Source organism: Propithecus coquereli, unplaced genomic scaffold, assembly GCF_000956105.1.
Source record: "Propithecus coquereli isolate 6110/MARCELLA unplaced genomic scaffold, Pcoq_1.0 Scaffold605, whole genome shotgun sequence".
Taxonomy (NCBI): domain Eukaryota; kingdom Metazoa; phylum Chordata; class Mammalia; order Primates; family Indriidae; genus Propithecus; species Propithecus coquereli.
Genome location: NW_012152008.1, coordinates 834687 through 857855, shown reverse-complemented (window position 1 = coordinate 857855; position 23169 = coordinate 834687). Strand labels below are relative to the sequence as shown.

General features: G+C 52.9%; 1 protein-coding gene across 1 annotated transcript in view; it reads right to left on the bottom strand.

Moving 5' to 3' along the window:
- DGKD (diacylglycerol kinase, delta 130kDa) overlaps nt 1-23169 on the bottom strand; it is a 77605-nt gene that overhangs the window by 12034 nt on the left and 42402 nt on the right. The window contains exons 3-20 of the mRNA XM_012659346.1: nt 21441-21545; nt 21005-21137; nt 19954-20060; nt 19529-19654; nt 18506-18608; nt 17657-17819; nt 14135-14243; nt 10621-10760; nt 9642-9726; nt 8142-8236; nt 7937-8036; nt 7579-7852; nt 6913-7062; nt 6036-6164; nt 5292-5388; nt 3196-3306; nt 1150-1246; nt 835-942 (exon numbers count right to left, since the gene is read on the bottom strand). Coding sequence (XP_012514800.1) covers nt 835-942; nt 1150-1246; nt 3196-3306; nt 5292-5388; nt 6036-6164; nt 6913-7062; nt 7579-7852; nt 7937-8036; nt 8142-8236; nt 9642-9726; nt 10621-10760; nt 14135-14243; nt 17657-17819; nt 18506-18608; nt 19529-19654; nt 19954-20060; nt 21005-21137; nt 21441-21545 — 2232 coding nt within the window. The remainder of the gene's footprint in view (nt 1-834; nt 943-1149; nt 1247-3195; nt 3307-5291; nt 5389-6035; nt 6165-6912; nt 7063-7578; nt 7853-7936; nt 8037-8141; nt 8237-9641; nt 9727-10620; nt 10761-14134; nt 14244-17656; nt 17820-18505; nt 18609-19528; nt 19655-19953; nt 20061-21004; nt 21138-21440; nt 21546-23169) is intronic.

Here is a 23169-nt window from a genome sequence, read left to right as displayed (position 1 = left end):
AAAGGGCCAGCGTCAGAGCTGACCGCCACCCCGCACCTCCCCGCGCAGGCCCCTACGCTCACTCTCTTGTTGGGGCCGGCCCCTCACTCGCTGCCATGCAGCTGGCAGAGGTGGTACCGCAGCTACCAGCACAGCACTGCTGAGGGGCTACCTGGGCCACATGCCAGACCTGACCTCGGCAAGTTATTTAATTTCTCCCTTCCTCAGTTTCCTCCTCTCTAAAAGGGGGGTAATATTAGGATTCCTTACGAAGGCTGAATGATTTAATGCCTGCAGAGCGCTTAGGACGGGGACCAGCACGTACCCCATGCGCCATGTTGACTCCATGTACTATGTACAAAGGAGCCGTCCTCCTGGTTAAAACCCATCAACACCTTCTCCCAGTTCTTAGCACAAATGCCAAACTTCTTCCCCAGCTACACAGCCAAACGGGATCCAGGCCCCTGCAGACCACTCACCTGCTGCACACTGCAGTCAGGGAACCTGCTTCCATGTCCGTGCCCTGTCCTGCCTCTGAGACTTCACATACGCTAGGACGGCCTCCCTCTCCCCTCTGCCCGCCTGATTTGGCCAACTCAAGTTATCCTTCAGGTCTCAGCCTCCCAGAAGCCCTGACCCACCCTCCAACCCATCATACCCCGTCCCTCTCTGCCAGTGCCGCTCTGCCTGGCCCTCTAGACAATGAGGCCCTGGGCGAGGGGCCCTGTCCTGTCTGTCTGGCTCTCCATGGCACCCCAGTGCCGGCACAGGGAGGTGTTTGGGTCACCCAAGTCACAAAAGACCACCCCACTGTTCCTCCCCTCCCCGAGCTTGGGCCCGCACGCCCATACGTACGTCATCTTCCTTCGTGCCCCCCCAGAAGTTGGTGCCTCCAGCATAGCTAGGAATGTTAAGGACGGCAATTCCCTGAAGGCTGGGCAGTGGGATCGGTCGCCCGTCACACTGAGCAGCAGAAACGCAGAAGAAAAGAAAAGAGAAATGCACAGTATCAGCCAGTCCTTCTTTACAGCATCGGCCCCGGGGCTAGGGAGGCGAGGCCAGGCCGGGGCTCCCCTGAGGGAGTCCCCATGCAGTGAGGAAAGACCCACCAGGAGAACAGATGGGCCTAGTGGTCAGCTAATGTCCGCGCCAGGGACTCCTCCTGCTCACCTCCAGCAAGACCTTTTGCTCCAGGTTCCTGTAGGTTCTGTGCAGCAACTCTTTGGTCCCGAGGACTCCATACCACATCATGTTTTTGGTTCGACTCCTGGAAACAGAAACACAGCCTTGCCACGGGCCTGGCTCTCCTCCTGCAGTTGGCCAGAGGCATGCCGTGACGCTGGGAGGCGTCTGACCACACACGGGCTAACCCAGCAGTCATTACAGCAGTAACACCTGAACATAAGGAGGACACATTCTCGTTTTCCCAGATATGCATAAAGAGATATATTTACCAACAGGAAATTCTGCTAAATAGTCAATTTTGCCAAGAGAGTAATTGTACCCTGAAAAGCAAATAAAGTTACAGAATCTCACAAAAATTTTATACATCGTGATTTTTTTTCTGGCTATAAAATTATGCCTACCATAGAAAATTTGGAAAATACAGAGAAGCACAAAGGAGAAAATAATCTTCATAATTGCAACACCGCCCTCCACAGGTCCCAGTGACAACTGCTCTAGTGTATGTGCCCAGTCTGCTGTAGGTGCTGCTTTCCAGATGGACTCGCTGGTTCACACGGCTCACCCCACATTGGGCCCCGTGCGTTCCTCGCAGACAGGACTGCCCTCCGCTGGGCGTGCCTCTGCCAGTCACCTACTCAGCCCCTGCTGAGGGGACTCCAGGGCACCCACCCTGCGTTCTGTAAATTCCAAGGCAGCGAGCCCTTCCTTGTGCCCGCCTCTTTACCAACATTTCCAGCTACTTCCTAGGACAGATTCATAAATGGAATTCCCTAGAAATGGAATTTTTCTAGAGACCTTTTCAAAGCTCTCAATAAAAACTCAAGAAAGGTTAAAGCAGGGTTCCAGGGCTCAAAGAACGTATTACACATGCCCCTGTTTTTCAACTATTTATTTTACTCCAAATTATGTTTTAATATTAGTTTAATACTTTTCCAATTATTTTTGGACTAACAGGGATTTTTAAATGATCTGACCCCACCGTCACTTGCTATGTAACAGGGATGTGTCCCCGGGGACCCCCAAGCCACTTTCCTCCACTAAAGAGCCCCCAGAGTTCAAAGGTCTTTTGAGTCCTTATGCTTTTGTTTTCCCAGAAATTTCCAGCTATATATAACTCGAGCAATAGCTAATGGCAACCCCTCAGGTGTGAGTGTGGTCGCCTTCAAGGTGGCGGTGACACCCGTGGAGGACAGAGGCCGGGGGGTCATGTGGCTCGGTCTGCTCAGGCCGCTCCTGACCCAGCAGATGAGGACTCCAGCAAGGACGTGCCGGCACTGTGCCAATGACGTTCTCCACACCGATGGCTCCCACCTCCTGCCAGTGCCCCCTCCCTGCTTCTCCTGAGAACGTCAAAGCTGAACAGCCTCTTCCCGGTCATTACTCTGGGGGGGTACGGGAGATGTTTATTCCCCACTTCTTGTGTTTCTACTGAGAAGAGGGAATGTCTACCTCAGCCTAGGAAGGCCCTTCCCATTTTTTTCCATCCTCTGCCCAGGCCAGGAGGGTGAGCATATGGGCATTTTAGGGAAGAGACTGAGCACCCCAGCAGGGCCACCTCTGGTAGAGGTGACTTCTCATGGGCCTCACGGGCAGGCTCTGGCCCTGCCTGCGGGAGGGACCAAACCACCCGCCTCTGCCCGTGATGGGGCAGGGCCCCCGGTTTGCTGATGTGCACACAGACTTTCCCACAACCGTGCAGCAGGTGCTGTGACTTCCTAGCACACTTTATGTCACCTGTCCCTTCACTGTAGCATCACAGATGGGACTCTCATTAAGAGACACAACCCACTCCGATGACCGCCGTCACTGGTTTTCTCGTGCAGAATTTGCCCCAACCTAGCCAGCCCTGGGGGTGGAACCTCTTCCAGGCTGGCTTCCTGGATTGTTTCCTGCCCCTCTCCTTCTGACGACAGGCGATGCGGCTATTTCCGCCTTCTGCCCTAGCGTTCCGCCCCTCTTTAACCTGCTGACTCCAGCAATTCCCTCCCATCTGGAAGGAAAAGCCATGAAGGTGCGAAGTCTGTCCCCTACCTGCATTTCTCCGGGTGTTCGTCACGCTTGTTGTTAAAGTCCAAGGATATCTTTGCATCCAGGCCAATGCCAAAATAGTTGTTCATGACACACTTCTCTGTGTAACACTCTCTGCAAAGGCAAATCTCACATCAATCATAAGAGCCGCACAGCAGCCCCGCTGGCAGTTTTATCTCACAGACTCCCAACCTCTCAGCGTTTCTCTTCTTTAAGGCAACACTAATACCTTTTTTTTTCTTGTAAGAGATTTACTGAGACATAATTCACATATCTTATCACTTACCAATTTAAAATATACAGTACAATGATTTTTTAGTATATTCACAGAGTCATTTAACCATCACTATACAATCAATTTTAGCACATTTCATCACCCCAAAAAGAAAGTCTGTGCCCTGTAACCATCAGCTCCCGACTCCCCATCCTCTGGCAACCGCTGATCCACTTTCTGTCTCTACAGCTGCGCCTACTGTAGACGTGTCACATGACAGAATCATCAAATATGTGGTCTCTGCGTCTGGCTCTTTTCCCTTACTTATTAGCACGATGTGTTCAAAGTTCGTCCGTGTTGTAACGTGTGTCAGTACCTCATTTTCGTTGCCAAGTAATATCCCATTTTATTATTCATCAGCTGATAGACACATGGGTCGTCTCACTTTCGGTTGTTATTTATGAACATTTGGACTCAAGTTCCAGCCAGACATCTTCAGTCCTCTGGGACATATACACCCAGGAGCAGAACTGCTGGGTCGTGTGGAGGCTCCAGGTTTAATCTTTGGGGCAGCTGCACACCATTTACATTCCCACCAGCAGTGTCAAAAGTGACGATATCTTTATGGCACATAAACACACACGTTTGAACTCTGGATCGCAAAACATCTCTCAAACATGCTTAGACCCAATCAAAGCGTCGCCAAATTAAAAAGGAAAATGAATTGAAAATGTCCATCCCAGGCCCATGGCAACAAAGCTTCCCCTTGCCCGGATGCTCTGCTGATGAGACTGTGTCATTCTGGCTTCTCGTCCCCACGCAGCTGCAGGCCCCGTCGCCTACGCCCTGCCCAGCGCCAGGGCCGAGCCTCCTCCACAGCCACAGGGCCCAGGGCCTGCGGGGAAAGGGAGGAGTGGCAAGCAGGAGCCACAGCCGGAAGCTCCCACGGAGGCTCAGCAGGGTGGTGGGGCTCCAGAATGCTGCCTGGACCCAAATTCTGACACATTTTAGCTTACTAAGCTTTGGCAGCCTGAACTGAGAACCAATCAGCACTTGTAAGTGTTTTTGTGATGTATCTAATTCAAGTGCCTAACAGCTGGCTGAGAGCAAAACTGTTTACTAAGCTGAAGACCACGTGACTAACCAGTATTTATAGGTCCTGGGAAAAGAGAGATCCAAGCCAGAGAAACAGGACACAGGGACAAGGGGAGGAGGTGGAGACACTGGGCTCAGGGGCCGGCGGGGAGGGGAGGGGGGAGAAGGCAGCTGCCTGGGCAGGGGGAGAAGGCCACGTCCCCAAAGGGCAGCCGCAAACAGCCGGAGGAGCAGGCCAGCAGTCCTACATTCTTCCTCAGAGTTTAAACACAGGACAGTGTCTCCCTGAGGGGCTGTCAGGCCCCAGAGGAGAGCACACGGTGGGCTTTTCAGCCCAGAATCTGTGATTCTGCATAACGACAAGAAAGCAGAAGGGAGGGTACGAGGGAGAAGTGGCTATGGGGAAAGCCATCATCATGGGGCAGCCGAGGTCAGGACAGACGGACAGCCAGGGCAAAGGTGGCTTCCAGTGGGCACGTCTGAGCCCAGAGACAGCCTTGGAAGGTGGCAAAAGATGACTCAGATTCAGAGGACACACTGTGCGCTGGCCGAGGGGCCCTGGGAGGGAGGCGCTGCCCTCGCCTTCTGCGGCGACTCGCAGCTGTGGCCTCCAGTCACGCTCCCGGGCTGAGCCCGCCCCGCTTCTAGGTTTCCCTTCTCAGCCGGCACCAGCTGGGGAAGCGTCAGCTGGTCGGCTGCTCGCTGATGTCGCTAGTTAGCCCTGAAACCCCTTTTCCACGCTTCAGCATTCTCAGAACACTGTGCCTACTTCGTTTACCCTCATACTCACAGGTTTTCTGGTTCGCAGTTAAAGGGATCAGCATTAATTAATAAGCGACTGATGACTGAGCCCCCAGGCAAGGACCCGGACATCCCGGCCCGGACACCTGCGGGAGACACAAGCAGGAGGGGACGCTGGTCAGATCCATAGACCTGACAGACGCGCGTCTCTCAGGCCAAGAGACTCGTAGTCTGCAGAACATCATTACAATCAGACATGTCCAAAATTATGTATAAGCATGTCCAAACTTTGACAATAGTCTCGGGTCAAAAATTGCCAACATCAACCCATATTTGTGGAACGAAAATATATTGGGCAGTAGAAACCAACCCCTATGAGACACCTAAAAATGGTGGTAAATTCATGAGACAGAAACATCAAGAACACTCCAGGCAACCAGACCCTCACTCTCCTGCGTCCGTTGCTCGTGGAAGCAACAGAGCAAGGCTGCGGCGCCCTCATCACAAGGGCCCACCCCACCCTCTCCAGGCAGGCAGCTCACTGGCTCCAGCACGGCCTCCCACTGAGGCCTTCTGGGCTTCCCCAGGCTGGTATTTGGGCACCGCGCACCCTCTGTTTAAAAAGGAAACTCCTCACGCAGTCGCGCACATCTCCAAACACTGTCTTTCCCAGGACCTAGCGACTCCCCAAAGGCAGTGACACTCTCTTACTCATTCTTTCCCAGTGCCCAGCCGCTGCTTGAGGGTCCCCTGGCTGGCCCTCCCGCTGGCCCAGCTGGGAGGGGACACTCACTTGGGTACAGGATCTTGGTGTTCAGCGCGGGCAGGCCATCCCGGCTTCCCGACTGGGGAGGAAGAGAAGCAGAGCTGCCCAGCAACAAACTCCCTTTGCTGATCAGCTTTTCACAGGGGGCTTTAGACACTGTGACAACAGAACAGAACTCTGAAGACTGTCCGACACAGAACACTGCTGAAATCCTGGGCCCATTAGCAAAACGAACGGGGGGCGGGGGGGTGGGGAGGCAGGCGACAGACCACCGGTCAGCCTGTGGGAAGCGTGTGAGACAAAGAAGGCACCCAGAGAGGGGGCAGAGGGGAGCATGGGGCTCGTGTGACACGCTAAGGGCTTCGGCTCATCTGGAGGGTGACACAGGCCGCAATGGTGGCACAGGAGGGGGGGTGACCCCTAATCTCAGTCTGGGCCATGGAAGATGGAGTCCGTGCATGGCAGAGCTCCAAGGGGTAGCGATCTAATGGCCACGGTGTCAACTCTGAGCAGATTCCTCCTGGTGGCCTAGACAGTGCCCTCCACACAGATTTCAGCAGGGACAAGAGTCCATCCCTGTCAGACACACCCCTTTCTGAGCAGTTCTTCAGGGCACAGCGAGGTTGTGAGGACAACAAGCGAGGGCCAGACACCAAGCACTCCTCAGCAAGGAGGGTCCTCTCCCTGCTGGCAGGAGGTCCCACTGGTTCTCCTGGCATCCGCGAGACAAACCTCAGTGCACGCGCGGGTGATGCGTGGAACCAGGCCATGGGCTGTGAGTCTACACGGCCAAGTGGCCAAAGCAATCATGAGAAAGCACCCTAAACCTTCCACTACGAGCGTGCCAGGTCTCACAACCCAAGCCCTGATGGCAGCTCTGAGGGAAGAGGGACGAGGCTGGTACCTTTGCGCTGGCTCCTCCCCTTAGTGGCCCCACAGCTCTCGCTCTGGGACAGTGGTGGGCACACCCTGTTGTCCGTCCTCTCCTCCGACTCGGAGAGACCCAGCACGAACCCCTCCTGCTCTTGGGTCTGTGCGTTTTGCTCATCGACGGCTGTGCAAGGAAAGAGCGTTTGCAACTGAGCAAGTGGGTGGTACAGTAGGGACAACATCAGCCTGAGCTCTCCTCCCCATTGCCATCGAACGTCCTCTGGCTGAAGGTTTAGATAGCGAAGTTCCCAGCCCACCAGCCTTCTTCCTGGCCCCGCACAGGTCAGTACGAAGCCCCTGGGCATCCGTGCTCACAGGCCAGGAGGAGGAGGCTGAGAGGCTAAAAATGACGTGGAAGGAAGGAAAGTGCCGGAGAGGGGCCCGGAGCAACCTGGGGGCCGCGGCTGAGCCGGGACAGGCGAGGCGGGCACGCTGTGATCTCAGGGCTCCCGCTAAGGGGTGGGGGCAGTCCATGTGCTCGCAGTGAAGATGGCGAGGGCCAGGAGAGGGGCCTGAGGTCTGAAGCCCACAGGCCAGAGTGGTGTCCCAGTGTGTACCTTTCTGTCACCACATTCGAGGTAACACTGAGAACGCCAGCGCTTGCCTGAAGAAAGCCACCTCTCAGCAGGAGACCAGTTACCTTTTTCTGTGTGTTCGATGATCTGGCGAATTGCTTTCTTCAGGCTGTTGGCCCTTAGCATGAGCTGTTCCCGGGGCCGGAATATCTGCGGCCGGGCCGGGCAGGCCATCGCCACCGAGCGGTCCCCAGTGGAGCCGCAGACGCTGCCCAGCCCGTCACCATCTTCAGCCTCCTCAGCGATGGTTGGGGGTGGGTTGGGCAGCGAGGATGAGGCCTGGGACTCATCGCCCAAGGTCTTAAGGAGTGAGTCCAGCTTCTCCTTCAGGACAGAGCACTAGACAGGAACGCAGCAGCATGCAGAGCGTACTTCTCCGCATTGTGACGACCCCCCCAGCCCCACCCCCGCCCGTGCACGGACCTTCTTGGCCATGACCTCCGACTCCTCTGAGCTCTCGGTCGTCTTCTCATAGGCCTTCCCCACCCGGGCCACGAAGTCCTTCACTGTCTCGCAGAGCACTCTAGGAGGGGACACAGAAGGACACGTCTAGAGAGATGGCTCCAGGCTGGGACCCGGGCGCCCGCCTGCCTGAGCCCTGCCTTCCCGGCTGCTGCCAGGCACTCACTTGGCCGAGGAGATCACCACCGAGTGCTGGTCCGAGGTCAGGATTTTAGAAAGATGGGCTGCCACCGAGTCTTCATAGAAGAGAATTTGCTGCACCTACAATCTCCCCAAAATAGGGTTGGGGGCTGTTAGTCTCGACCCAAAGCTCCTGAGCCCCAGCGAATCTCTCACCAGCTTCCCTGGCAGCATACAACCCTGACTCTCTCCTAACAGACACGGTCCTGCCCAGCAAAGCTGCAACTCCAAATCCTGAGATTCACCAGTGCTTTGTGAGAGATTTCAAAAGCTTCCTCAAGTTGTGGACAAACGGAAAGGATGGCTCTCAGCGAAGGAAAAGATGTAAAAATGTACGAATAGCTCACAAGTGTTCAGTCTGAGATCACCACACGAGCCCGTGCTAGGAACGTCAGTCTTTACGCCCTTTTCATCCTAGGGCAGGTGAGCCGCTGGTAGGCAGCTCCTTGGTTTAGGTTCTGCTCACAGCAGAGGCCTTGCCTTTCATCTGGCTGCAAATGCTATCGTGGGCATGCATGTGTGTGTGCGTGTGCGTGTGTGTACACCCATTCTGTCTCTCTCGATGTGAATCACTTTCTTCACCAGCTGCCTCTACCTACTGAGCACTATCCTGTGTGGGTGTGATGACTGCTCTTGTTAGGACCCAGCCCAGGGGTCAGCAAACTTTACTAATGGCCAGAGAGTAAATATTTGGGTCTTTCCATGCATACTTATTCTTTCTCTCAAAAAAAAAAAAAAAAGAAATGAAAAAACAAAAAAACTCAAAACCACACACCCCCTTCCCGGCTCGTAAGGCCACGTGGAAGCGGCCTCATGTGCAGACTGCTGCCCTCGCCCCTGACAAAAACTCCCTCCTCCTGCTGCCCCAACCCCATCGAACGGGGACTGCCCTGGGCAGAGTCCGGCTCACACGCAGCTGGCGGCCACTCGCCCAGTGGGCATGGGCACGGCTAGGACTGCGCCACTACTGCCAGAGCAGGGTATGAAGAAAAGAAGACAAAGTCAGTCTGTGCCCCGAGGGGACTTGTGAGAGAGTCAAACCATAACAGTAACAACCACCCAACAAAAAGAAGAACTCAAAGTTGACCTAGAGTAGGCAGACCAAAGGGGCTGGGATGTCACAGGGAGCGGGGGACAGGCGAGCACCTGGGGGCTGAAGAACGACTGGGCATTCCAGGCACAGGGGAACAGCAGGGGAAGGAACAAGCGCAGGCCACACAGGGGGCGCTGAGGAGCTGATGGGATGCACTGCGAGGGGGAAGTCATGGGTAAGGCCCGTGGGAAGACCCCCAGGCCTGGTGATAACCTCAGGAAATCCCTAGATGTCACACAGCCCAAAATCCTCCGCGAAAGAAAGTGAAAATCCGCTCGGCCACCAGCTCAGCCTGGGGTTCACCCAGAACCTCTGCAGGGCGGGGAGGCAGTGGGAACGGCTAGGTGGGGTGGTGAGATCACTGAGCAGGCTGTGGATGGCAGCGTGGCGTACCTCGGAGTCCTCACTGAAGTCTTCGGTGACGGTGGAGGAGGCGGCCTGCCGGGGCAGTTTGGTCTCATACGCCATGACGCTCCACCTGCACACGCACAAGGTCAGCTCCACCTACCGGAGCAGGGGCGGGGCAGGCAACCCCCAAGGGCAGACCCTGAAACCCTCCCTTGCGTGGCCTGGGGCCTTGAAACTTCATTTTTAAGCGGCTGTCTTGGCTCTGCATCTGTAAGCCAGCTCTTCACCTGGCTGAGAACAAAGGTCTCCCCTCCACAAACAACAGGGCACTACCGCTCCACCGAAAGGGAGAAATACACCCTATAAACGGCTGCCTTTGAGATGCTGCTTCTGGAAGAAATAGTTTATTCTCTTTCAGGGAGCTGGTCTGTACCAGCTCTTCTCGGGCCCCAGAGGCACACCAAGGAGGCCCTGAAGAGGTGGGGGCGTTGCAAGCCCACCTGTAATCAGAGCTCCAGGGTCCTGGGGGCGGCTGGGTTCGTGTCTGATGGATACCTGCAGAGTGTCTCGCATCTAGCTCAAAGCTACAAGTACCTCACTCAGGGAGGGTGTCAAGTGGTATCTTTAAGCACTAGAGGACAATTCCCCAAAACTATTTCTGAGAATAGGATATAAGAAAATGGAACTGCTCGAACACGCGACAAGGAGTACTTTGCCGACGGGTATTAGATGCTGGACTGAGGCACCCTGATGGATTTAGGTTTGGCCTCATGAGAAGACCTGACCATTCTAGGGCATGATTCTTAACCTGTTTTGTTTGTTTTTATCCTTTTTATAATCTGACCAAAAATCAAAGACTACCAGAAAAAAATAATATAAATTTTTATAAATTTTTTTATAAAAAAATAATATAAATTTTTACAAATAACTTCACCACAGATCCCAGGTTAAGAACACTGGTCAAGGTGGCCTGTCTCTCAGAAGACCTTCCATTCATATGTCACTAGAACACGTCCCCACTCACCTGTCCAGCATCTTGGTGCTGGCTCTTTCCAGCTTCTCCAAGATCTGGGGCAGCTGGGTGTCATCGTCACAGGCCGAGCCCCAGCCCAGCACACGCGCCAGGTCGTTCCCTGTCCCGAGTGGCAGCACCCCCAGCTGACACTAACAGAAACAGTGGGGAGAAGGCAGTCAAACACCTGGGAATAAGAACCACCTCCCAGCCCACTGGCCCTCCTAATTACCTACAACGACAGCTAAATTAGGTGGGTGAGATCTCATCTAAAACTGTGTAGCTACGTTACAGGCAGAGCCCACCAGAGAGGACAGATGGTCTTTGTAATCTGACAGAAAATGCCAGGGTCATCGGCCCCTCCCTCTCCCATGTCTCTCAGCTGTGGCCACAGCTTGACAATCAACCCCTTGGGACCTCTCTGATGTATATTCCCCAAATCCCCTTCCTTCCCATGTTTACTGCAGTGACCACGACCCTGAAAGTTCATTCTGAAACTCCCCACCACCTGTCTCTCCATCCACTACAGTATCTTACTAATATCAAATTCTTCTTCCAAAAACATCACTAGTATCACTTCACTCCTCTAAAAACACTTGAGTGGCTTCCAAATCCTATCAAAAAAGGGGGCCAAGACCATCCACAGTCTGAACATCACACTTGAGCACCTATGCCCCAGGGCTCAGTCTACACCCGCCTACCTGCCATTCCCCAAACAGACTTTGTGCCTTGCTCAGGCCTCACCCTCCACGTAGAATTCCCATCCCAGAGTCCTCACGGAGTCCCGACCACGCCAGTTGAGTGCTTAGGAGGCCCCCAGACACTGGCTGCCCCAGAACTCTCCAGCCTTCAACTCTGACAGTGCAGAGACCAGCCAGTCATCAGGCCTGTAGTCCTCCCTGCAGCACTGCACAGCCCTCTGTTCACCAGCTGCAAGTGACCACACACGAGGCCCTGCCACTGTGCGGGGACGGCAAGCACAATGCAAGGTACCACCTCATCAAGAGCTCGGTCTGGGAGGGCAGCAGGCAGGAGCGAGCAAGGACAGCAGAGCCCGACACACAGATGGAGAGGGCCCAGCGCTGACAGGTGCCCAGAAGGGCTGGGGTCTCAGTGAAGGTTTCCTAGAGGCTTAAAGGAAAAGGAGGGGCATGCACAGGTGCAGGTGGTGTTCTAGGTAGCAAGGTGACACCTGTGAAGGGGCAAGTTCGAGTTCAGCAGGGAGGGCACCAAGGAACGAAGAAGACAGAAGCAGAGGAGGAGGAGCCAAATCTGGGGCTCTGGTAACCTTTCCTAAAGCCAGGGAAGCCACTGCAGAAAGCTAGGGGGATGCGTGGGCACAACGGCCCCAGGAAGGTCACTGGCTGAGCAGCGGACGGACAGAGGCCAGGGGCTCGGCACAGATGCTGCTCACCATGCAGGTGGCTCAGACTGGGGACGTGGCAGTGGGCAGGGGGCTACGAGATGACAGGACTGAGCCCAGCAATTAGCGAGAAATGATGGGGGAAGAAGATGAAATCAAGAACCAATGTCAGATTTCTGGCTCTGACATCTGCATGGCAATGTCCCCAGACTCCAGGGAAAGGAATGAGGCTGAGGCTGAGTGACAGCTGGTGTTGGAAGCTCGCCACACTATGAGACAGCCAGAGAGCCCGGGGCTCAGCTGTAAACCGGGGCCCCCAGGACAGAGACGGCAGCAAAAACCCTGTGAGTTGCTGAGCTGCCCTGAGGAGGAATGTGAAGGAGGAGAGGCCCAGCAAGGCTCCGAGGACACAGCCTTTAAACGGACGGCGAGGCGGGAGAAGCCCCTACAGAGATGGGGCAGCCAGGAAGAGAAGAAACACCAACGGGGCTGGGGTCCCACAGAGGGAGTGGCCAGAGCATCAAGTGCCACAGAAAAATCAAACGAGATAATGTTCACGCGTGAAAATGAACCACAAGGTTTCACTGTTCTCCTAACTAGCCACAGTGAACTTGTAAATGATCCACAAATTCATCAAAACTTGAAACTGGACCTGAGTGGACTGCTCCAGCCCACCACCAGGCGGCACTATTTCTCTTTCCTGAGCAGCTGGCCCCCGGTCAAGGCCGGCGCGCCCACGGCCACCACCACCACCCCGGTAAATACCGCAAAGTGGGCAGGGCTGGGGAGAGAATGCAAAACCACTGGAAAATATGTTCAAGTCACATAGAAGACTGAAATTTTTTTTTAAATGGACCATAATAAACAGTATTAAAAAATACAAAAAATCTTCATAATGCTGGTGAATGGGTAAGTCTCTCAATGTGACAAAAACGACAAAAATCTTGAAGACAAAAAAAACAAAAACCAAGGATATTGAAGACAAATGACAAACCAGGAAAAAAAATATCTGCAATGACAGATAAGGAGTTCGAGTAACAACAATCCTTAGACATCAACTTTTTTAAAAAAGAAAAGCATATTCCCAAGAGAATGGGGCAAAAAAAAAAAAAAAAAAAAAAGACATGAACAGGCAATTCATTTAAAACTGCACTATCAGCTGAGATGTTTGACTTCACTAGTAATTAAAGAAATCAAAATAAGACATTTGTTTTATTGTCTACATAGCTGAGCAAAAACTGAAGGCATGAACGCATGGACAGCGTGTGGGAAAGGACAGGCTACACAGCACCGGGAACGTAAACTGGCGCAGCCCTGGTGGGGGCAGTGGCCAACACACTTCAGTATTTCAATCTGGGTGCGCTTCAAAAGAGGAAGTAAGCCGGACGTGTCTACCTGCTTTCGCCACAGCTGTCCCCGCGAAGCCGTCCAAGCGTCCGCCCGCGGGGGAGGGGAGCCAGCCCGGGGCTCCCAGCTCCGTCAGTGGAAAACTACCACCACGTCCCTCTTTACGGATGCAGAGCACGAGGTGTCCACACACTAGTGATTTTTAAAACGCGGTAACAGAATAGCGTGGGCAAGATGGGTCCATTTCAACCAAACTGCACTACACATTACACGTATGTATCGTAGCAGACGGAGAGTCAGTGAAATGTCAGCTGTGGCTGATCACGTGGGGAGAGCAGTGGCTGGGAGTGGAAATTCAATGAACATATGAACACTTTTTTATGCATAATCGGGAAAGTCTATTTTTATTTTAATACAAAAAACTAAGTTTAGTGACCCATAACTCTGACTTGAGAAAAGTATATTTCTGTCCCCTTCTCACAAGCAAGAGGCACCAAGCCATAAGTCAGTACCCAATAAAGAGCCAACTGGGGACAGGAGGAGCAACAGTCCCCCAAGACCTGCTCCCCACCTAGGTTCCTCGAAGACTCTTCTTTCTGTAGCTCCCCCCTACTTTTGACTGTGTGAGTCCCATTCACACGTCACAGCCGGAGCCCCTGGGCCTCCACGCTTCCCTCCTCCCCAGCCACAATCCACACAACCTGTACTGGCCCCCGTCTGAGAACACGCAACCCGAGATGAAAAGGAGCTGAGACTGCAAGCCCTTTCTACCTGGGCACCCTCTCCCCTGGGCTGGGCTTCCTCGTGTCCAGGTACCTGTTTGTGAAGGTTCAGGCTGTCAATTTCAGAAAGGACCCAGCCAACACTGCCATCCCCGCCACAAACCAGAATCCGGAATGTGTCAAACTTCTGGAATAACCGTAAGCTGCAGAGAAAAGAGAAAGTCGGTGGAGCGCCATGCATGCTACAGGACACACAACAGGCTTGAGTCCTGGGCCGGCTGTAACTATATTCCTCATGGCTGGCCTGTGCCAGAGGTGGAGTGCAGGTGTGCAGAGGCTCTGACAAGCGACACCAACTGTCTATCTACGCAGCCCCCGTGCTCAGGCCTGCTTTGTAGAGGACGACAAGAGAGGCTCTGGGGCCCACCCAGCCCCTCCAACCAGGGCCCCAGGCCCTATGGGCCCGAGCTGACACTGAAAACACACTGGATCCTTAGCAGACGCCGCAGACTCAATGGTGTGCCAACACCTCATCCTGCTCAGATGCCAGCTCCTGCGGGGTTCGTGGGCACAGCTTCTGCAGCCCCAGCCACAGCCACACAAGCCCAGCCTACGTCACTGTCCCTCACCTGCCCCATCCACATGCAGCTTCTGCCGACCTTCCCACCATGTCCTCTGGACCACCCTGCCCCCGCAGCCCCAGCACCCAGTTGTTCCCAGGCCTGCAGTCAGGTCCTCCCCGGCACTTGCTCTGGTTACTTTCGAGCCCCAAGCAGACAGATGCCTTGTCCCCTCTGCAGCAAGTGCGGCCTGGGCCACTGGGTCCTCTGGGCTGGTGGACCCATGCCTGCTCCCCTCCTGGCTCCTCCGGTCTCCTGCCACCTTCCCCCTCCCCCACAGCATCCCCACTCGGGCCCCCACTGCTGCAGCTACTCACTCCTCACCCTCTTCCTGCATGGCCCCATCCGTGTTTTGACTTCAAGGACCACAAAGGTGCTAACGACCCTGAATTGACCCCCAGGCTGCTCCTGAAGGCCGACACTTTTACCTGTCCACCAGAACACACCACTGTGGAGTCCTACAGAGCCTCCAACAGGACCTGTCCCTCCTCTAAGAATGGCAGTGCCACCACCGACACAGTCTGTAGGCCTGACCTGTCTCCTCTCAACCTGGCCCCTCCTAGCAGCCTCTCCTCCACCCCCAGACGCCACAGCCAGCTTGGGCCCCCACCATGCTTTCGTGGAGTCACAGGAGCCTCCCAGTACTCCTGTGACAGGAGTGACAGGAGTCCTCCTGTCACTCTTCCTGGACACCTCCCACCTGTGCTCCCAGTGAGATCTTTCTACAACATGAGTCCTGTCAAGCGTCTCACTTAATGAGGTTGCCCTTCATGTCAGGAAAAGGTCAAACCTCCCGGCCAGCCCCTGCAGCCCTCCCTGACCCACGGCTGTCCCTTTCTGCCCAGTGCCTGCCACTCCCGGCCCAGTGTCCCATGCGCTGTCTCCTGCTGTGCATCTGCTCGGGCAGCACCCTCTGCCTGGAAGGCTCCCAACCTCCCTTGCAGCCATTGGGACCCTGGCGCTCCTCAAGTGCTAGCTCCAGGGGAAGACTAACAGCCCCCCAGTTTGATTTACAAGACCCCTCTCTGGGTTCCCAAAAAGTTGTACATCATCCACCGGATGACAGACCACCCTGCCACCCACTCCTGACGGCCCACATGAGTCTGTGCCCCCACCTGACCGGCCTGTACACCTGCCTCTAGCTCAGCACTTGACCAGAGCCAGCGCTCAGCAGACAGGCGGGCCTGGTGACACAGCGCCAGGTCAGGGTCTGCACGGAACCCAGCCTTGGTGCATCCCTGCTCTCGGGAGGAGAGGTGAGAGGTCAAGGCTGGGAATCTCAATGACAAAGCAGCAGCTCTAGGCCCTGTGATGAACCGTGTGAGATGAGCTACTCACCAGACACGGGAAGTGACTATAACAGATCAACCCCCTTATGTCTCTGAGGGCTCCCTAAGTCATCTCATCTCGTGTTTAATTGCAAGCACGAATCGTGGAAGTATGCACACATGCCCAAATTAGCATTATTCTCAAGTTCTGCTATGTAATCTGCCCTGCCCAAAGCCATTTCAAGGCATTTATCCAACACCCCTGGTATCGTGTTTCATAACAACCTGAGCCCGCTCGGTGTGTCGTGACAAGGGATGTATGACAGCTCCACTTCCCCACTTTCTAACTAAAATTATTTATCAGCCTAGCGGTGAAAGTGACCCTGTGTCATGTAGATAAGAAGTCTATCTGCAGAAAGTTTGGGCATGCTGCCTTTGAGGAAACAGGCTCAAGTGCTACCATTTGTTCTCCAACAGCGCCTTGCTGTGACGGGAAATCAACTTAGAAGACACCAGGGGACCAGCGAGGAGCAGCGTGCTCCTTGCGCAGCCCCAGGCATGTCAGCTGAGGACAGGCAGAGAGCTGGCCCAGGGTCACATCATGACAGCACCTGGCTCCACACGCAACCCCTCCCTAGATTCCTCCCAGGAACACACACACTCGACAACAGGTTCTTCGAGCACTGTCCACCGCAACCTGGGCAATCTCCCTGAAGTGCTAGTGAGTCTCTTAGAGCTCCTGCTTGGAACTGGTGCTTCCAAAGGAAAAAGGAATTCGTTCAAATGGCAAAATTCACAGAAGCAAATGTTTTCTACAAACCTACGGAAAGGATGAAACTAGAAAGAACCCAGGCCAGCTGTCCAGAGAGCACATGAGCAGCATAATCCCTCTGCCCTGAGCCCCCAGGCCCGTGTGCGTCTCCTGCCTCACAGCATAGGCACCCAAGCGGCCTCTCGTGTCCCGATGTAGACACACTCCCCTTTGGCCTCGCTGGAAGAAAGCTGCTTCCTCAGTACTGACCAGCCGTTCTAAAGAATGAGGCAGATCTGCAGATACTGACATGAAAACACACCCACAGTGCTGATGCTGATACACGTGGAAAGCACCTGCCTAACAGCAGGTGGAGTAGGATCAGGTTTGGTTTAAAAGGGGGGGGGGGTGTGCGCATGCGCACGCGCGCGCGTGTGTGTGTGTGTGTGTGTGTGTGTGTGTGTGTGTGTGTGTGTTAGTAAGTTGATGGACATGCGCTTCTATTAACTAAGAGTGGGTACCTCTGTAAGTGCAAATCGGGGAGAAGGTAGCCCAACCAACCTACCTTCCTTCCTTTCATCTATTTACAGACAGGGTCTCACTCTATGGCGTAGGCTAGACTGCGGTGGAATCATCATAGCTCACTGCCACCTCGAACTCCTGGGCTCAAGTGATCCTCCTGCCTCAGCCACTCAAGTGGCTGAGACTATAGGCATGAGCCACCACGCTTGGCTAATTTTTATTTTTTGTAAAGACAAGATCTCACTATGTTGCTCAGACTGGTCTTGAACTCCTGGCCTCAAATGATCCTCCTGCCTTGGCCTCTGAAAGTGCTGGGATTATACAGGTATGAGCCACTATACCTGGCCTTCTTTCCTATTTAAACATTTCTGTGTCTTTCCTGTTTTTTTCATAAGTGCACATTATCTACAAAATTTTTGAAACTCCAAGAAAGATATATTTTATAAGCTTCCTACCCAAGGTGTGGTCCTCCATTCATGAGGTCAAAGACCTGGGCAGGGTTCAGCAGCTGTTTGAATCTTCTGAGGAACTTCACACCCTGGTTGTCCCCACTCTTTGAATTGACAAAGACCAACAGTGGGCTTGTGCAAGACGGAGGACAGCTGGCCTTCCAGAACCCTGGATGCGAGAATGAATGGGACAGAGGAAAATCTATAAGCCACAGAAGATGCTGGGGGCACTGCTGATAGAATAAGTAACCATAGATACCCCAAGGGACACACACCTGATACGTGCCCCGCCCCACAAGTCAGCGAGAGGTAAGTGAACACAGGTCCACAGGGCCACTCCCCACGTGTGAGGAAGGGAGCCATCTCCACAAGGAGCCCAAGTTCCACCTTGCTGCTATCTCCTCTGGCCCCTAGTCTGGTAGAGCTGATTCTTCAGCCACAGACCCCAGCACTCCCATCCCTCCACTGCTACTTGTCAACATGGGACGTGTGTCCCAGTGGTGGTGAGAGTGGCTACAGGCCAACATGCAGCATCTGCCAGACAGAGATGGGCCCAGCTGCTCTGTCTCACGGAAGACAGAGAAGCCTTAGACTCCGTCCACTCAACAGCCAACAGATAGCCCAGGGTCTTCACCTCCAAGCAAAGGACCAGCCTCAGGTCTCAAGTGTGTCTAATGCCAATGCCCTCAAGTCAGGGCACCGTTTACCACCTCTGCGCAGCTCCCACCCCGTGGCAGTGCCTGACCTCTTGCTGGCCACACCTCACCAAGCTAACCAACTCTGCAGCTGGAGAGGAAAGAGCACACGAAGGAGGTTCGTGGGTGCAGGTAAGAAGGACGGGCGCTTGGTACCCACCATCAGAGTCGATGCTGTTGAGTGCTGTGGGTGGGATGACTGACACTTTGCACAGGCCCAGCGGGCACTTGGTCAGCAAGGATTCCTTACACGACGTGTGCACCTGGAATAAGAATCCACATGCCACCAGGGTCACCTTCACACACACCGGAAATCCCCCTGCCCTGCAGGTGATAAGCCAGCCTCAGTGGGGCTGACCTGCTCCCAGCAGGACACCCACGTCCTGGCTTTGCGCTTGAGAAGGCATGACACAGAAACACCGGGTGGGAGCCAGACGTGGCTCACGCTATGTGAGCTACAGTCCTGGCCTGACCCCTGGTCCCTTCAGGCACAGCTAACGTTGACTTTCGGGACTGGATTAAGGGCTCTCGGGGCAAGATGGCTTTACGTGCCAGGCTTCCTCCTGGCGGCCAGGCATTCTAATCGGGTAGCTGCAGCAGCCACTTGCCAATGACAGACCCAGTAGTGAGTGCAGGGGGAGCCCCCCTTGCCTCTGCCTTGCAGCACATCCCACCCAACAGGGCAATGACCACACCGAGAACCTGAGAGGAGCCCCACAGGTGACACCATTGCTTTTCCTCCCTCTCACACGTTGCTGTGGCTGCTGCAAACATCACCTGAGAGTGAATTTCTCAGAAAAGCCTCTCCTGCCTTCCTGCTGCCATATCACAGAGATGGTCAGCTAACCTGTCCCGAATGACCCCTGCGCAGCCTGGCTATGGTGCTGTATGATGAAGATGTGACGAGTCATGAAAACAGACATTTGCATGTGTCTACAATGCAGTACCAAACTCAAAAGAAAGGAACACAGACACATAAAAACCAGTCAGTAATGAGAACGACCGGACAGAAAAGGGAAGGTCAAGTCACCAGACTCTCAGAGCTGGAGGGGCCTCCAGGGTGAATGTACTACGATTCAGAAGAAGGTGAAGTCCCAGCACAAGACATGGGGCTGCCAGGCCCTCGAGGGCCTGTGGGGAGCAGACCCGTCCCCACCAGCCTGGGCACAGGGCCCGCACTCACCATGGCCTTGCACCAGAGGCAGCGCCAGTCCTGCAGCCGCAGCACGCTGCCGCAGGTCTTGTCACACACCGTGCACTTGGCGCTCACAGGCAGGTTTCCTTCCAGCCACTGGTGGGGCATGGCAATCTGCACCCAAGCAGAGACACGTGTTGGGGATGCTCCCAGAGCTCTGGCCCCAAAGCCGGCTAGGAGCCCAGGGGCAGAAACGCCCTTTGAGAACTCAGACTAGGCATTCATCCCAACAGGCACCTTCCCTGCCGCCCAGTAAGGGGAGAACAGGCAGGGCCTATGAAGTGCCATCCCAACACACGCCTGCCAGAGGCACAGCAACCACACAGGGCCCCCACATACTGTCTATGGGACACCTGGACCCAGGGTGACCATCCTGAATGAAACGGCAGGGGGAGGGCAGGGCCCCAACATACCCCATCTGTGTCCTCGATGATGTCCTTCCCAATTGAGGCCAGCGTGGTCCACTTGCAGTTGTTGGTTGCTCGCACAGCACATCGCTTGTGAGCCTTAAACTTGCACACTGAAAGAGAAGGAACATGCGAGCCTGCAAGCTTCACCTGTGACAAGAGCTTCCCATGCTGAGCAGACAGGGTCAATAAGAACTGTCCAGGCCTAGAAAAGTCAGGAAAGGAACCAACAGCACTCCCCATTTTGTAACTGAAGTACTGTGACCTGCTTAGAGGCTGATGGCAGTGGCATAAGACGTGGAAGTGAGACCAGACGTCAAGGATGGCCAAGAGTCAGCAAACTTTCTGTAATGGGCCAGGGAGTGAATATTTCAGGTTTTGCAAGCCACGTGCGGCCTCCGTCACAACTACTTAACTCTGCCGTCCGCATAGCACGAAAGCAGCCAAAGGCAGCACTTTTTCATGGACAGTGAAATTTTAATTTCATGGAATTTCTATGTGTCACAAAATACTATTCTTCTTTTGTTTTTTTTTCAACCATTTTAAAATGTAAAAGCCAGTCTTAAGCTTGAGAGATGTATAAAAACAGGCATAAGGCAGAGTTTGGCCACAAACCATAGCTTGGAACCCCCGCTCTAGACTACTGACCTTGCCCCTCGTCAGACTCCCTCGCTCCAACATGTGGCCCTGACCTCTGTCTGTAAGACACTTTTAATCCATATAACCACGACCCAGTTTACCCGGATAGGGGAATATCATTACCTTGGGCCAAGCGGTATTTTAAAAACATCTTTCCCTCTGCATTCGCTACGCTTCCTCTTTGTTTCTCCTTTCCACCACAGCCCTTGTTTTTACTTTGTCTGAGCACTATAAAAAACGACTTAACAAGGACTCCTCAGTAGGTAAAATAAACAATGGAGTCACAGAAATCTCTTTACCCTTGACTGACCGGGAGGTGATGGCTTATTTACGGTGACTGTGTTTGGATTTCCAAAGCTTTATCAAGTGAAACCTCAGGCCACCTTTCCCAACAGAGTAACACACACATCATCCGCACCTTCGCAGGACAGCCCGTGGGACGTGACCCCAGACAGAGCCTCCCGGCACACATTGCAGTAGGTTGGCCTCGCGTGGGAACAGGCATACCAATTGTGTGTCCCTGAGAAGTGGTCCATGCTGTACTGGGTGGGCTGGAAGAAAGGAATAACGATGGCAAAGATAAGATGTCCCTTTGAAAGTCGTAAGTGTGGCAATTTGGACGGCATTAAACAAAGTACCCAAGAAGGGCGAGGAGGAAGGTTTACAAAGGACAGGGTCACAGTGGGAAGGTCTGCAGAAAGGACGAGCAGCAGCCTTAATTTTATAATTAAAACATGCTGAGAACGTGAGTTCCAGAACTGCTGGTCTGCACATGGGAGGTATCAGATGGCAGGACATTAGGGTAGGGCCACAGAGCAACAAGCACTTGTAGAAGGATGCTTTTCTTTTTTAACCTCGAAATGCTCCCTGTTCTGGACAGTCTTTAGAGCTGCAATCCAATCTTCCATTTCTTTTCTGTTATCAGCACACAAAATGAGCTTCCTACATGGAGTGATGACCTACAGAAAGAAACATGTTCAATACATCCATGAACGAAGGGCAAGTGCTAACAGCTATAGACACTTTTTAAAAATCTGCCTCCAAAATATGTGTGTACGTGTGCACGTACACACAAAAATTACTGTTTTATTCAAGTGTTCACATTGGACAGAAAACAGTTGTCGTGGGTCACTAAAAATCAAGAACAATCTCAAACCAAAATGACAATGAAATTTGTTTACTGGCAATCAACTTAAGTGGACATTTATAACTACTTACTACTTAGACACAGTACTAAGCCCTAGGACATTTAAAACAAAAAGGAGAAGCAGAGAAGCAAACAGAGAAAAACCGTTGTGTTGCTTCAGAGAGCCCACATGCTGCCATCCAGCACCTACATACTTCAGTGAAGTCTGGTCCACAGTTAGTTCTAGAATAACATGAGCACATATCGCACATAAATGTTCTTGTAGAAAACATCGATATAAGACAACAGAAAAAAAAAGTCAGGGCCTGAACAACTTAACTGGAGAAGAGGCCATGAACCTGTTAATAATCAACAAATGAAAATGATAGCCACAATATAGAGAGTTTATAAATCAGTAGAAAAAAAAATATTTCTGATATAAAAAAGGCTATGACTTGCATTTCACCAAAGAAATACAAAATGGCTAATAAACAAATAAAAAGCGGCTTAATCACTTCAGTCATCAGAGAACACAAATGAAAATGGCAATCTACTTTTCACCCATGGGACTGGCAAAGTTTTAAAAGATAATCCAGTGTTGGCAAAGTCGTGGGAGAAAAGTGTTCTCCTCAAGTACTGACAGGAGGTGAACAGGCTACAAACTGTTTAGAGAAAAATTTAACAATAATCAAAATGTTTAAAAGTCATAAACTTTCACTTCATTTTAAGATCTACACATTTCCAAAGTCAAATCTACAGAACAAGGTAGAGTCAGAAGTCTAGCTTTGACATCTCTCCCCTCTATCCTGGCTCCCATAGGTAGCTTCAGAAAAAAAAGTATGCTTATCCTTCCATTTTAAGATATGTTGCTCCATGAATTAATATAGACATGTTTGCAGACAGGATTTGTCTTAGGAGTTTCGCAGGGCTTTGCCCTGAAGGAACATGTGAACGTGTTGGTTTGCATTTCAAATGCTGTTACACTCGGAAGGGCGTCTCTGAAAGACAGTAGCGGCTGTATCCCACAAGGTGCCGCGTTTCTCAGACCTAAAGGTTTGGATTTGCTTTGTAAAGCAAAGCGAATCTGTTAAAAACTACAGAATGAGAGCCGACAATGGAGTGCCCCCCGGAACAGACAGCTGCCCGAATGGCTAAAAGCAAAGCTCTTGTTTAAACACTCCAGACTACCTGTCTCCATTCATAATAACCTGATAAATATGGAGCTAATATATCTCTGTTTAACCCCTCTATTAAATGATAAATTTACCTTAGAACTTAGAAGTTAATCTTTGGAAGATTTTGCAACCATTTGTTCACGTAGATAGAATTAGTTAAAGGACCTGTAGAAGCCTTTTGAAAATCTGTTAATCTGAGAGGAACTACCCGTTGTTATGTAAATCCGCTACCCCTGGCGATTAATCACTATTCCCTATAAGTTACCATGTAAGACCTCATTC